General features: G+C 52.7%; 1 protein-coding gene across 4 annotated transcripts in view; it reads right to left on the reverse strand.

The window, feature by feature from the left end:
* The window catches only part of TNRC18 (trinucleotide repeat containing 18), an 88,165-nt gene that overhangs the window by 25,777 nt on the left and 48,038 nt on the right, over positions 1-14,350 (reverse strand). For all 4 annotated transcript variants that reach the window (XM_055340636.1, XM_055340635.1, XM_055340633.1 and 1 more), the window contains 3 exons: positions 13,174-13,534; positions 9,000-9,275; positions 3,802-4,047 (listed from right to left, as the gene is read on the reverse strand). In XM_055340636.1, coding sequence (XP_055196611.1) covers positions 3,802-4,047; positions 9,000-9,275; positions 13,174-13,534 — 883 coding nt within the window. The remainder of the gene's footprint in view (positions 1-3,801; positions 4,048-8,999; positions 9,276-13,173; positions 13,535-14,350) is intronic.

The raw sequence follows: 14,350 nt of genomic DNA on the forward strand, positions 1-14,350 counted from the left end.
TAATAAAATAAAATAAAATAAACTGTGGGCCATCCAGACAATGGGATATTATTCAGAGCTAAAAAGAAACAAGCTATCAACTCATGAAAAGACATGGGCAACCTTTAATGCATACTATTAACTCAAATAAGCCAATCTGAAAAGATACCATGCTGTATGATTCCAACTACATAACATTCTGTAGAAGACAAAACTATGGAGACAGTCAGAATATCAGTGATTGCCAGGCAACCAAGGACAGGAGAGAGATGAATAGGAGGGGTACAGAGGATTTTTAGGCAGTGAAACTACTCTATATGACACTATAATGGTGGCTATACACCATTACACATTTGCCCAAACCTACAGAATGTACAACACCAGGAGTGAATCCTAAGGTCAACTATGGATTCTGGGTGACAGCGATGTGCCAATGTAGGTTCGTCAGTGGTAACAAATGCACCACTCTGGTGGGGAATGTCAATAATAGGGGAGGCTGTGCATGTGTGCAGGGCAGGGGGAATAGAGGAGTCCCTGTATCTTCCTCTCAATTTTGCTGTGAACCTAAAACTGCTCTAAAAAAATAAAGTCTATTATTTTTTTTAAAAAAAGGAATCGGGGATCCCTGGGTGGCTCAGCGGTTTAGCGCCTGTCTTTGGCCCAGGGCGGAATCCTGGAGCCCCGGGATCGAGTCCCGCGTCAGGCTCCCGGCATGGAGCCTGTCTCTCCTTCTGCCTGTGTCTCTGCCTCTCTCTCTCTATCATAAATAAATAAAATATTTTTTAAAAAAAGGAATGAAGTACTGATACATAACATGGATGAACCTTCAAACAATTAACAAATTAAAGAAGCCAGACACAAAAGACCACATGTTGTAGGATTTCATTTATATGAAATGTCCAGGAAAATGCATAGAAGACAGAAAATAATGGTTGCCTAGGGTTGGGGGTTTGGGAGAATATGGGAAATGATATGAATAGGTATGGGGTTTCTTTGGGGAGTGGGGGATAAAAATGTCCTGAAATTAGATAGTGGTAATGGTTGCATACCTCTGTGAACACAATAAAAGCCATGAAACTGCATACTTTAAAGAATGAATTTTATATTATGTGAATTATATTCCAATAAAGCTCTTACTTCTAAAGAGTAGATTCAAGTCTGACCATGTCAACAATTACATTAAATATTAATAGATTAAACACCACAGTGAAATGACAGAGATTACAAAGTAGACTAAGAAGAACAACCCAACTATAAGCTGTCTACAAGAGACTCGCTTTAAATATGAAAGCAAAGGAAAAACACAGTAAATGACCAGGAAAAGATATGCCACACAAATAGGAAGCATAAGAAAGGTGGAGTAACTATTTACTACCAGATAAGAGGGATTTCAAAACAAAACGTATTAAGAGATAGAAAAGAACATTTTGTAATGATAAAAGGATCAATTTAACAGGAAAACAGAAAATCATAAGCGTATATACACCCAACAACAGAGCTTCAAATACATGAAGCAAACATCCACAGAATTAGATTATAAGGAGAAAGAAAATCCTGCAATCATAGCTAGAGGTTTTACACACATCTGTAAGCAATTGATAAAACTAGACAAAAACTAGCAAAGATCTTTTTTTTTAAATTAAATATTCTATTTATTCATGAGAGACAGAGAGAGGCAGAGACACAAGCAGAGGGAGAAACAGGCTCCATACAAGGATCCTGATGTGGGACTCGATCCCAGGACTCTAGGATCACGCCCTGAGCCAAAGGCAGATGCTCAACCACTGAGCCACCCAGGCACCCCGATTCACAAGATCTTAACACTTTTAATCACACTGCCTTGCCTGATAGAACTGAACGATTTACCGAACAGTATATAGAATGACATCAGAATATTTATTCTTTAAGTGCATGTGGTACATTTACTATGAATACCATATACTCTCAAATTTTAAGTTTTAAAAGATTGAAATTATACAGAGTATTTTCTCTGACCAAGATGGAACAACATGAGAAATCCATAATAATACAATAACCCGGTAACCCCCACTAATATTTGGAAAATAAATAATACTTCTAATAATCACTGGATGAGAAGTAGAAATCACAACATAAATTAAGAAATGTCAGTTGAACTGAGAGTAATAATGAAAATAGAACAATAGAAAATATGTGAGATGCAGCTAAAGCAATGTTTCGAGAGAACTTTTAAGGTTTCCACAAGAAAAGAATGTCCTAAGTTGATAACCTTAAGCTTGCACATTTAAAAATAAGAAATGGTTGGCAATTATACCCAAAGTAAACAGAAGGGAGGAAATAATAGAGTAGAAATCAATGAAATTGTTAACTTCTAGCCACACTGTTCAAGAAATAGAACAGAAAGAAATTATTTGTTTGTATTGGCAATGAAAAAGAAACATCACTACAGATCCCTCAGAATTAAAAGTATAAAAGGGGGAACTGTCTGCCAATACAGTTGACAACCTGGATAAAATGCAGAAGCCTGTAGGTTCTAAGATGGCTGGTGTATTTAGGGATGAGGATGGGGGCTGAGAACAGGATGATGCTGTCTGAGTAGCCACAGCTTGATGGTAGGGGGTCAGACAGGTGGAATGAGACCACAGGGCAAGAGGGAACCAGTGAGAGGTTCCCAGCAGAGAAGTAGTCTGATCAAGTCTGAGCTTTAAAGAAGAGGCCTTCAGCTGCTTAGGTAAAAAGAATATCTGAGACGGGTGAGCCAGGAGGGAGGCCAGTGCCACTGACTCAGGGAGCCAGGGAACAATAGTAGGAGATGGGAGTGAGAGGGAGGGAGAAGGAAAAGGAAAGAGGCAGGGCCAAGGCCTGCAGACTATGAGGCCGTCCCAGAGATGGGGTCCCACGAGGCAGTACAGGCCACAAGAATGAGCTTTCGTCCTGCAGCCTGCAGGGCATGAAGCCAGGGACAGCTGGGAGAGACCCGGGTGTAGAGCTGGGTAGCACCACTGTGCTCATTCTCCCCATGCCAGCCCCTGCCAGAGGGACTCACGTCGGGGACCCTGGACGTTCACAAAAGGTAGCATGAGTGCACATATGGAACCATTTCAGTCCCCAGCCCTCAGGTGCAGTGGGGCCGGGCCCAGGAGGGGACATTGGCCCCATGAGAATAGGGGTGGGACCAGGATAAGGTCCCCTGTGTGTTTCAAGAGGCAAGCATATGACTAGAGACAGAGAGGAAGGAAGCAAGACCAGAATGAGGTCTAGCCTTCTGTGGGAGCCTTAGGAGCAAGCCATCTCCATTTGCCCATCAGGGAAGTGGGACGGTAACCCTAACAGAGTGACACAGCATGCGACAACCCCCAGTGACAACTCTCTCCAGACCCCAACCCCAGGCTGCAGGCTCATCTCACTAAATGAACCACATCAAATGCCCAGATTTAAAGAGCCTGTACCTCTATTTTGTCTATGTATGCTTAGCCAGTTCCTGTTTCTCTCTCATGGTTAAGCCTGGGTGTCACCTACCTGGAGTGGCCTCCCTCAGGCTTCTATAGCCCTCCAGAGTACAGATCTGAGGCCTCTCTGCTTCCCAGAACTGCCTATCACCGGGCATCAGAAGTGGGGGAGTCAGGAGTATTAACAGTGAAGGTCACCCTGCATAGCTCCGGAGACCCCTCCTGGGGCAGGACAGGTCCACGTTACCAGTACCAACTGTTCTGCTCGGGACATGGTTGGCCCACAAGGCAGGGCCCCACTGGCCCCCAGCTAGACTCCTTCCATTCTCTGCATCCATTTCCTGTCTGCAGAAGGGGGCAATGGAAGCCCCGCATTCCACCTGCTGGTACTCACCCATCATGTTCTGTCGTTCTTCCTTCTTCCGGGCCTTCTGCTTGGCCTCCAGCTGCACCACGGAGAGGGAAGGCCCCACTGTGGGGCTGGGGAGGGCACTGGCTGCAAAGCGGGCCAGCAAGCCCAGCCCACTCTCCTCCAGGCCCGGCGACAGGGCCCGCTCCCGGGCCACCAGCCTATAGCCGCCGGCAGCCTCGTCCTCCTCCTCCAGCTCATCCTCCTCGTCCTCCTCCTCGGAGCTCTCATCTGGTGCAGAAAACAGGGGGCGAGTCAGAGCCTTGGCCTAAGGAGGTACCGCCCCCCACCTCCCCTACTCAGCCAGAGCACCAGCAAGGGGTGCCACAGTTCCAGCCTAGCTCATTCCTCATCAGCTGGGGGTAGATCCAATACCAGCCCATAAGTCTCCCTGCCCCATGGCCCAGTAGCCCCCATCAAAGCAAGCCCAAGACGTGGGCATCCTGGATGGCCCAGAGGTGGGCAGCAGCTTTGGGAACCAGAGGTTTTCTGTAAGGGGAGCATCGACATGCACCTGTGCTGTGGGGAGGGGTACAAACACACGGACAAGGACTGGAGACAGCTCTTTCCACCATCTCACACACACACGCACATTCACGCCCCGACATACAACATGAAGGCTGAGAAAGGAGGCAGGAGAGAAGGAAAGAGGAGGCCAGGGAGGGGCAGAGAGGGTGGGAGAGGGCCCCAGGGACTCAGGTGCCTGGGGGTCTGGGGCTGGCGTTAGGAGAAGGTGGAGTTTGAGCTCTTCTTGGGGGAGCAGGAAGGCCCTGGGTTGAAGGCCCCAACAGGCTCTGAGGTTCAAAGTTGACTCCCAGCAATACCCTCAAGCCAAGAAGCCGGGGCAAATCCTGGCTCTCTGTGAGCACTTCCTGTAAGCATGTGCTCATCTGTGGTGGCGGGGGAAGGGAGTTACGTGGTGGGGGGGCCTCCCAGCCCAGCCACCCACATAACGGGAGGCTCCCCACAGGATGGCATGTATGGAAGAGAAAGCACTTTGCAGGCTCCATGAGGACCAAACAGAAACAGAGCCAGCCTGTTCTACAAAAAGAAACCACTGTCCCCAGGGCCAAGGGAGCCACAAGCTGACTAAGCCTCCTGACCCATGCAGGTCAGCCCACTTTGCACCAGGAGATGGAGGCTCAGCGTGGCCACTCAGGCAGATGCAAACTCGGGGCTGCCTGGCTGCCTTGTCACCCAGAGCCTCCTGGAAAGAATCTAAAGATGCTCCAGCCTGTCTCTCTGGTTGGCGAAGAGACTTAGTGCTTCTCCCCAGGCACATGCCTGCGACCCGGGACCTACAGCCCTGCACCCCGCTCAGACTGTGGGAACAAAGGTGGGGCAGGCAGGAGGCTGGCAGAGGGGACAGGAAAGGCAATGTTCCCTGCAGGTGAGGCTGCCCACCAAGAAGAGAGACTTGGAGGGAGGGAACAAGCTTGCTTTGGACCTTCCCAGGGAGAGAGCGCAACACCACAAGAGTGGGCAGATGAGACATCATCAGGAGCTAACTGCCCAGGGGATGCCCAAGGGACACCTGCCAAAAAGTGCCTGTCTGCCTGAAGTGCTAGGAGCATGAAGGTGGCTCTGGGGGCCGCTGACCAAGGGCAGGGCCAGGCAAGGCTAGAGGCAACTCTGCAGCAGAAAGAGGGAAGAGACATAAAGAGGTGGCCCACAGCCTCCCATATTCTACCTGGGGCAGGGAGTGCCTGGGCTCAGGGAATGGAGATGGACAGACACAGATGGCCAACTCCACATTCTCCTGCCACACCCCAAGCCACCTGCTGGCTTGGGTGCAACTAGCAGCCCAAAGTGGTGGCCCCCATGTGCACCAATGGGGGCAGGGGTTCCTTCTGTCTACCCATGTTTCCGAGGGAGCCTGGGTCTCTGTTGAGTGACCCCTGGGTGAGGGAGGTGGAAATGAGCATAAAGGAATCCCTGAAGGGAGCTGAGAAAGGAAGGAGGCAGAGACAGAGGTTTGTTAAGAGGAGGAAAAGGAGGAGGGGGAGGAGGAGGAAGAGCAGGAAGCAGAGGAGGAGGAGGAGGAGGAGGAAGAGGAGGAGAGAAGGAGAAGGAGGAGGAGGAGGAGGGAGGAGGAGGAGGCCGGGCTCCCAGAGCAATGGATGAAGCAGGATGGAGGCCAGCGGGGCAGGCAGGCGGCAAGCAGGCAGTGCACACTTGCGATCCATTCACATTGCGGACATCACATGGTTGTCTCCGCCCCAGTGAGCCACAGCGGCAAAGCAGGCTAAGTGTAGGCAGACTTTCGACAGCGCCTGGGTCCCCCACATCAGGCCTCCCTGGGGTGGGCCAATTTGAGCAGGGTGGCGGGCGGGGGGCTGGCTGGGGTGGGGGGCACAGAGTCAGATGTATGGCCAGTTTTCCCTTCTAGAGAACGCCTTTCCTGGCTGCTCAGGTGTGGAGACTCCAGAACTCTCTCCCGTCCAGAAGGACTCCCCACCAGCAATGTCCAGCAGGGAAGGGCTGGCTCTGGGTTTCTGGATGCCCGGAATGTCTACATCGGATACCAGTCAGCCAGCAGCAGCCCAACCCAGCACCTTGAGACTGATAAGTGTTTGGGAAGGAAAAGCCAAAACCAGGGTTTGCTTCCCATAAAACAAGATTATCTTGGTCTCTGGAGACTCTCCCGGCCTCCAGCAGCTACGAGCCTGACAAGCTCCCATTGGCTGCTTCCCAAGGTGGCTGGTCTGCTCAGGATGGGGTCTGTGGGGTGGAGGGGGGTGGGGGGGGCAGGGGGGCAGAGGGGGTCTCAGGACCAAGGAAACCTTTCTGGAGCTGTCCACACCTGAGGCCACAGAGCTTGCCAAGGGCACAGGGAGAAAAAGTCCCAACAAAGCAGCCCAAGGAAATAGAGAAAAACTTTTTTTTAAATAAAAACAAAATCAAAAAACTCTTTCTTGGCTCAGTACGTGGGGTTGTCTGTTGTCACTTGGTTTGGTTTTCCAAAACCTGATCGATAAATGCCAAAGCAATCCGCTGCTGCCATAGCCGATGGGGGCAAACCCCGAGGAGGGGAGGTGCAGAGGGGACACAAAGAAAAAGGGTTTTGCCTACCTACGGAGCAACGAGCCAGGCTCGGACCCAAGCTCAGTGACCCGCTGCGCCGTCTGCCCTACTCCCAGCCTTCGCTTTGCGTCCAGAGTGCAGCGTGAGAGCAAATGCAAGAGACCAAAACAGACATTCAAAGCATCATGGGTAGGGATCAAGGGTGAAGGTATGGTCAAGCTGCTGGGGGAGAGAGCAGACACTAGAAAGCCAAGCAGTCAGGGGTTTAGTACCGGATGTCAGGAAGACCCTATTACCCAAATATCCCTGTCAAGACCTGCCCAGTGCATGTGCGTGCAGCGGGGCCCCTCCCCTCCCTTCGTCTGGGCTCCCTCCACTGCTGCATCTGGCCTGGTCTGAGGCCCCCCTAGCCCCCTCTGCCCACTCTGGGCAAATGACCTCATGCTAGGACATTGATGGGGCTGTCTGCTTCGCCCCAGGGTCAGAGTCAGGTGGAGGTGGGGCAGGAAAGCTTAAGTACATGGAAGCTGGAACCCTGACTTTAAGGGGGAGGAGCTCAGGGGGTGGGAGGAGAGGAAGGGATCATGGAGGGAGGATGGTGGTGAGCCAGCAAGACTGGTCCACAGAGGCCAGGGCTAGGGACAAATGAGGCCAACCAGCCAGTTAGTGACCTCCCCCTCCTTGGCCCAGACTGCATTCACTCAGGCATGGCAGCACAAGAGAATGTGAGTCCCAAAGGCACCTGGCTCCCTACTGTGCCACCTCTTGGTCACCCAAAGTAGACCTGGGTAAGGCAGGATGGGTGGGGGGTGTGGGCAGGAAGAAGACAGACCAGTAACAGGAGCTCAGCTGGACGCAGGGTAGCATCCAGTCCTATGGCCAGAGCTAGCTCCTATCCAGGTTGGCCTTAACATATGGGCCTCACTCTGGGACCATGGGGCCTGAGCTCTGGGAATCCCTGCAGGGGGTCTGCCCGGAAGCAAGTCCTAAACCAGGGTGAGGAAACACTTAAGGATCCTCTGGCTCCCCCACTTGGCCCCTGGGACACTTCTAACCTGGGGAGGTTGGAGCCAGGACATACACAGGGACCACTGAACCCCACCTTCTCTCCACAGGTAAGGTGGATGGGGGCCCGGGGCGGGGTGGGGTGGGGCTGGGCTGCCAGCAGACCAGGCCTGTGGGCTCAGAGGCCAGTGCTCTCTCCGAAGCCTGGGCCCCGCCGCTCAACGTGGCAATGAAGCCCACAATTTCAAATCTCACAACAAAACGGGCAGCAAATGGTCTTGACCCTGCACTGCCTACACGCCCTTTAAAACAGAAATACGTGTTAGAAAACAAGTGTATATTTTTAAACCACCGTTACATAGAAATACAGCTTTAAGAAAATAAATAACAAACAAGCAGCTAAAAAACAAAAACAAAAACAAAAAAAGATGAAGCTGGAGGTGAACGCAGTTGACTTTAAACCTGAAGAATGAAGGCATGCCAACAGCTATGAGGGATATTTGAATAATAGAGAAGAGCAGCAGACTGCATATTCCAGCTCTACCCCTGGTGGGGTGGGGAGGAGGCAAGGGAAGGGGGAGGAGGAACAAATGAGGGGAGCGGCAACCTAATGGTCTAGTCAGGACACAGCAAGAGAGACAAGGCACACGGGTTTAGTTAAAAATGAACTCGGTATGTTTAATAAAGCTTGGTATTACCAAAATCGCGGTACAAACATCAAGTCACACGCCCACACGACAGAATTCCATTTACAAAGTGTCCCTCGGGAGGCCTCCTCCGGCCACGCCCGAGAGAGACCCCGACCCAGGCCTGCGGTCTAGGGGGGCAGAGGAGGTGAGGACGGGGGGCAGAGGGGAGCGTGGAGGGTGAAGACTACAAACAGTCCGTATAAAAGCTCAAAAAGAGCCAGGCCGTGGCGTTATCACAATGATACAGGTACAAGGAGAACAAAAATAGGACTCAGGCGGATACAGCAGGCTACGCTGCCAAGAACCCAGACGGCCGCCCTCTCCGAGGCGTCCCAGGGGGGCCACCTCTGCCCGCCATCTCCTGCCATCTCCTGCGTGCTCGCTCGCGCTCGCTCTCTCGCGCTCTCTCTCACTCACTCGCTCGCTAGAAAACACGGAAGGTATTTTGTGTTTGGAGCTAGTAACCTTGGTCAAACGAGTCCTCCGAAGAATCGCTGAAGGAGGAACGGGCTTCGACCTCTTGAAGCAGCAAACAAAAGGGCTGCTTCCTGCTGGCGGCCGGCTTGGGTTTCAGAGTCCGCGCGGCCGCCAGGCCCCTCTTGGTCAGCTTGGGGCCTCCAGCCAGCTTGCCGTTCTTTGCCACCATGCCACACAGGATGGAAGACGTCAGTTTGGAGCTGGACGGGCCTTGGGCAGACCACTCGTCCTTCAGGAATTCTTCGTCTTCCTCTGAGTCCGTATCTGCAGTCAAAGTAGTTTTTAATACGGTAAGTCATCGCTGAGCGCTGGGAGGGAAGGGAGGGGCTGGTGTGTCTCGTTATTCTCAGTGGCTTTGAGGACGCCCTGGCACGTGCCAGGACAGAGAGGTCCAAACGCCTACTGGCCGTGAGACAAGCCCTGTCCCACTGCTGGACCTCTTCTCCCTGCCTGGAACGCTCGCCTCTCCCCTGGGAGGCCCCCCAGGCCTCACAGAGCTCGTCCTCTCCAGGCTGGTGGCTGCCAGCACCACCCACCACACAGCCACCTCTGCAAACAGCCTTTCCGGGCCCCCGATGGAGGGAGGAGCCCCACTCTCAGAAAGGTCTCAGCCCAGGCCATGGAGATCTGTGCACTAAGCCCACAGGCTCCTTTCGGGGAGGGACAAGGCCCAAGAAAGGAAGGGCTCAGATAAAACTCTCCTGCCCCAGGATACCGGTTTCCAGCAGTGTGCTGGGCAGCCCAGACAGACTCACAACGGCAATCACACAGGCGTGTCCCAACTCTCCGCCCAGCAGCGTCACAACGGCCATCGTGAAAGCAGTTACTCCAAGGAAACTGGCAAACCATGTTCCAATTCAAGGCTTTCCTCCCCAACTTTCTCCTATCAAAGGCCTGCGTTTACCAGCACACTGCTTGCTGCTGGCTTCTCCCAAGACTCCTGCCTTACTGTGCAGGCAAGGCTAGGGTTCTTAAGCTTTCCTGGGAGAAGATCACCCAGATTTGGGAAGGGGAGCCGTCAAGCAGGCACAACTTAGGCCCCTTCCAACCCCACCCCAAATATCCTCAACACCATTTTGATCTGTTTTATATATGGGGCTGTCAAGCAAGATTTCACTGGAAGAAACGGCTCCACAGCAAAGACTATAATCCCTCAATCTGATAAAATCCACTCTGAACATAAGGAATAGCAATAGAGCTACAACTCTGGCAGCACCTGCCATCTCCAAGTCCACGAGAAAACTACACGTGAGGCAGTGTCTTCTGGCTGCCTCTTCTGACACCTAAGCTTTCCACTCCAACCAAGACCCCCAACTGTAGGATGGCCTCAAAACTCTAGGTATGGGTAGGACATGGACAAGCCCCATCAGGTCTCTGTCCGTCCTTCTCAAGGCCACATCCCAGGCTGGAGACACCCTTGGGTGATGACAACCAAGTTGGCTTCCCACCAGGCATGCCCCTCAACCCCTATTACCCAAAGTGAAAAAGAGTAGCTTTCCCTCTTTCCACATCCTGCCAGCCATCTCCATGCTAGAAAACACTCTTGACCTCACTGTGACTGCATTCTCTCATTTACCCAGAACTACAGAAAACCCAACATAAAAATTATAAACAAGAGGCACCTGGGTGGCTCAGTCGGTTAAGTGACTGACTCTTGATCTCAGCTCAGGTCTTGATCTCAGGGTCATGAGATCGAGCCCCACATTGAGCTCTGCCCTGGGAGTGGAGCCTACTTAAAAAAAAAAAAAAAAAAAAAAAAAAACAAGATCTCTCTCCACAGTCAGCTGCATATCATAGCCAGCATCTAGTTGGACACAGATCTTCTGACCTCTTTGTTGCAACTTTAACTCCTTTCTCTCACCTGGACAGTGGAATTTTAGACACAGGTTTAACAGACTAGCAATCTGAACATGGCTTTGTGTAAGCACACATCTACACACAGTGGACTGTGGCTCAGAGCACTCCAAAGACCTCAGGGACAGAGCTTATTTCTGGCCTCTAATGCCCCCCAATCACCTGTCAGTGGGAGGAATACGGGATCCTTCTGGCAGTCAGAGCAGCAGCAATCCTCCCCAATCCCTCCATCATTCTAAAACCAGCCAAGATGGAAGAATAAAGGGAAGTCCTTCTTCCCTCCTCCTCCAGGGCTATGAGTTTCTGAGATGAGCTCATGGTGGCCATGGATGGGCCTGGGCACGGCTGTTTAGATCATACCTATCCAAAACTGAGGACCACAAAAGCTATGACAATCAAGCATGTCAACACATAAGGCACAAAAGAGCTGTTTACCTCACATATATCTCTGCGTCAGCCCTAGAGACCCATTAGTTCTAAGCAACCAAACACACGAATGCTTAAAAAAAAAAAAAAAAAAAAACTGCAATAGCAGCAGCTGAATCTTATGCCACAGCCAGCTTTTACCAACATGAGCTCACTTGAAGCTCATGACAGTCTCGTGATAATATAATTGCAAGCCCATAAAAACTTTTTCTTTTCCTCGAGAAAACAAACTTTAATAGCATTACAGGTGTCTACTTTCGTGCACTTGACAGTCAACCACTATGTTCTCCCCCAATGAACCCTGCAGAGCCAATCAACAGCCTAGACACACACATCCAGGCAGGCCCAAAGAAAAAGCCCTCCACCCTAGTCAGGGCCTGGGGGCTCCCACAGCAGACTGTGCCAACAACTGCCAGGAGCCACGACGCCCCTCCTGGCCTTCCTGCAGCGGCCACGTGCTTAGTGAATGTGTCCTGGACATTAGGGGGCTCCACCCACACACACCTAGGAGTATGAATTATGTGTCAAGCAGCATCCTAGAGCCATCAGATGCCACCAAGAGCTGGCCATGGGCACACAGACACCTAGGAGCCCCTATTACATGCCACCAGAGGCCGTGGAGGGCCAGCCATCTGCATACACACACACCTAGGAGTATCTACCACGTGCCAAGCAGCATCCTAGGGCCACTAGATGCCACCAAGAGCTGGCCATGGCCACACACTTAGGAGCACCTGCTATGTGCCACCAGGGCCTGTGGAGAGCTAGCCATCTGCACACACACACTTAGAAGCATCTACTATGTGCCAAGAAGCCTCCTAGGGCCATCAGATGCCACCAAGAGCTGGCCATGGGCACACAGACACCTAGGAGCACCCGCTATGTGCCACCAGGGCCTGTGGAGAGCTGGCCATCTGCACACACACACACTTAGAAGCATCTACTATGTGCCAAGAAGCATCCTAGGGCCATCAGATGCCACCAAGAGCTGGCCATGGGCACACAGACACCTAGGAGCACCCACTATGTGCCACCAGGGCCAGTGGAGGGCTCTCCATCTGTACACACACACACTTAAAAGCATCTACCACGTGCCAAGCAGCATCCTAGGGCCACCAGACACCACTAACAGCCGGCCATGGGCACACAGACACCTAGGAGCACCTGTTACATGCCATCAGAGGCCGCGGAGGACCAGCCATCTGCACACACACCCAGGAGCACCTACTACACGCCGGCAGAGGCCCCCTGGCCCCAGGCCAGCCGCGTTCCCGAGTGCCCAGGGAAGGTGTTCCCGTGCGGCGACCCCGGCCAGTAAGAGGCCGTGCAGCAACCCCCCGTCCAGCACTGGGTGTGCTTCCCCACTCCACAGCTCAAGCCCTAGAAGCCCCCGCCCCCAGCGGTCCACTCTCGGGGACAAGGCGCGGCAGCCACCTGGAGGCCTGTGGCCCGTGCAGCCCTCAGTACGCTGCCCAGCACAGGGTGCACCCTGCTGACCCTCAGCATCCCTCAGAACCCCGGGAGAAGAATGGAGAGCCGCTTGTGGGCAGGAGAGGCCAGCTGCTCTCTATGGTCCTCGCGAGTAGCCGCTCTAGGCCAGGCGGCGGCGGACTCCATGGCGCAAACGCTTCCGCGCCCACTGCTTGCAAACCAAGCACAAGAGGGCAGGCCAACTTCCGTTCCCACCCGCCAATCACAGGCACTTCCGCTCTCCACACCCCCCACCCCACGCACTTCCGGCCTGGAGCCCACGCGCAGAGGCGGAAGAGAGACCTTCAAGTGCCCGCGAGAGAGACAGAGAGACAGAGAGACGGAGGAGCGAGGAGCGGAGGAGCGCGAGAGACAGGACGCGCCCCGCGGCGGCGCGGCGGCCGCTACTTACTGTAGGAGTAGCTGCTCACTTCCGAGGCGAACGGGGAGTGGGCCGACTTGGGCTGGCCTCTGGCCTTGAAGCCCACCTCCATCTTCCTCGCTTTGGCGGCCCGTTTGTGTTTACCTTCTCTGGAAGCCTTGAGGGACAGGCTGAGGCCTTTGGCCAGCGCCTTCCTGTCCTTGCCCAGCAGGCTGTCGTAGGGCGTCAAGTACCTGCCGCAGCCCCCGCCGCCTTTGGACTTCCCCCCAGAACAGTCCGAGAACTTGAAGGGCGACTTGAGCTTGTCCTGCTTCGTGAGGGACAGGGCCTTGTCCAGCTTGCTGGCCAGCTGCTCCTGGTCACTGGCCATCTTCTTCTTTTTAATCTTCAGCTGCAGATGGAAGTCGGGAAGTCATGGGTTAAGACATTTGGTGAACCGGGACAGTGGGTTTCAGCACACCGGCTCTGAGGAAGCTGGGCTCCAGTCCCTTCCACCTACCTCTGTGGCAAGTGCTCAACCTCTCTGAGCCTCTGTTCTTCCCGCTGGGTAAAACAGGGACAACTAGGTGCAGCTCATCTGTTTAACTCGAGTACCTAAAGCAGCCCACGAAGACTGCAGCCCAGCCTAAGTGGCCCCATCCAACTAAATGGGCTGAAGCTGCTAAGAGAATGCCCCGGGTGTGCCTCAGATGCCCAAAGCGGAACAGAGTGACTCAAGATCTCACAAATTAAATTCCTACTTGCATGTCTGCTGCAGTCATTTGTTGTCAATATGAAATGTGCAGTTTCGAAGCCATTAATGCCCCTCATTTGAACGTTTCAGCTCTATTTTCTTTAATCAGGTAACATAAGGGGGGGAGAGTTGCTATAGGGTCATTTAAACAACGTGAAGTATCCTTCACAATTCGCAAGTAAAAGATCCTGGATGTACAGGCTGGCTCTGTTCCCTCCTCCTGAATCAAGTCTCCCTTTTGTGAATATTTCCCTCGGATGGCCAAATCAACAGACACAGTCCCCTTGCATGCGGCTTTATGAGGAGAGATGACAAGGTACATTAGTATTTAGAGACAAAGGCCTTAAATGGACGATTTCAGGGCTCTGCAGAAATAAGAAAAATCAAGGAGTTGGCTCTCACCCCATTACCCCTGGGGAGTTCACAAGGAAATTACAATGGCATCAACCCCTTGTTTCTTAGAACGACAGAATG

The sequence above is a fragment of the Nyctereutes procyonoides genome, unplaced genomic scaffold (genome assembly GCF_905146905.1).
Source record: "Nyctereutes procyonoides isolate TBG_1078 unplaced genomic scaffold, NYPRO_anot_genome, whole genome shotgun sequence".
In the NCBI taxonomy this organism is placed as follows: domain Eukaryota; kingdom Metazoa; phylum Chordata; class Mammalia; order Carnivora; family Canidae; genus Nyctereutes; species Nyctereutes procyonoides.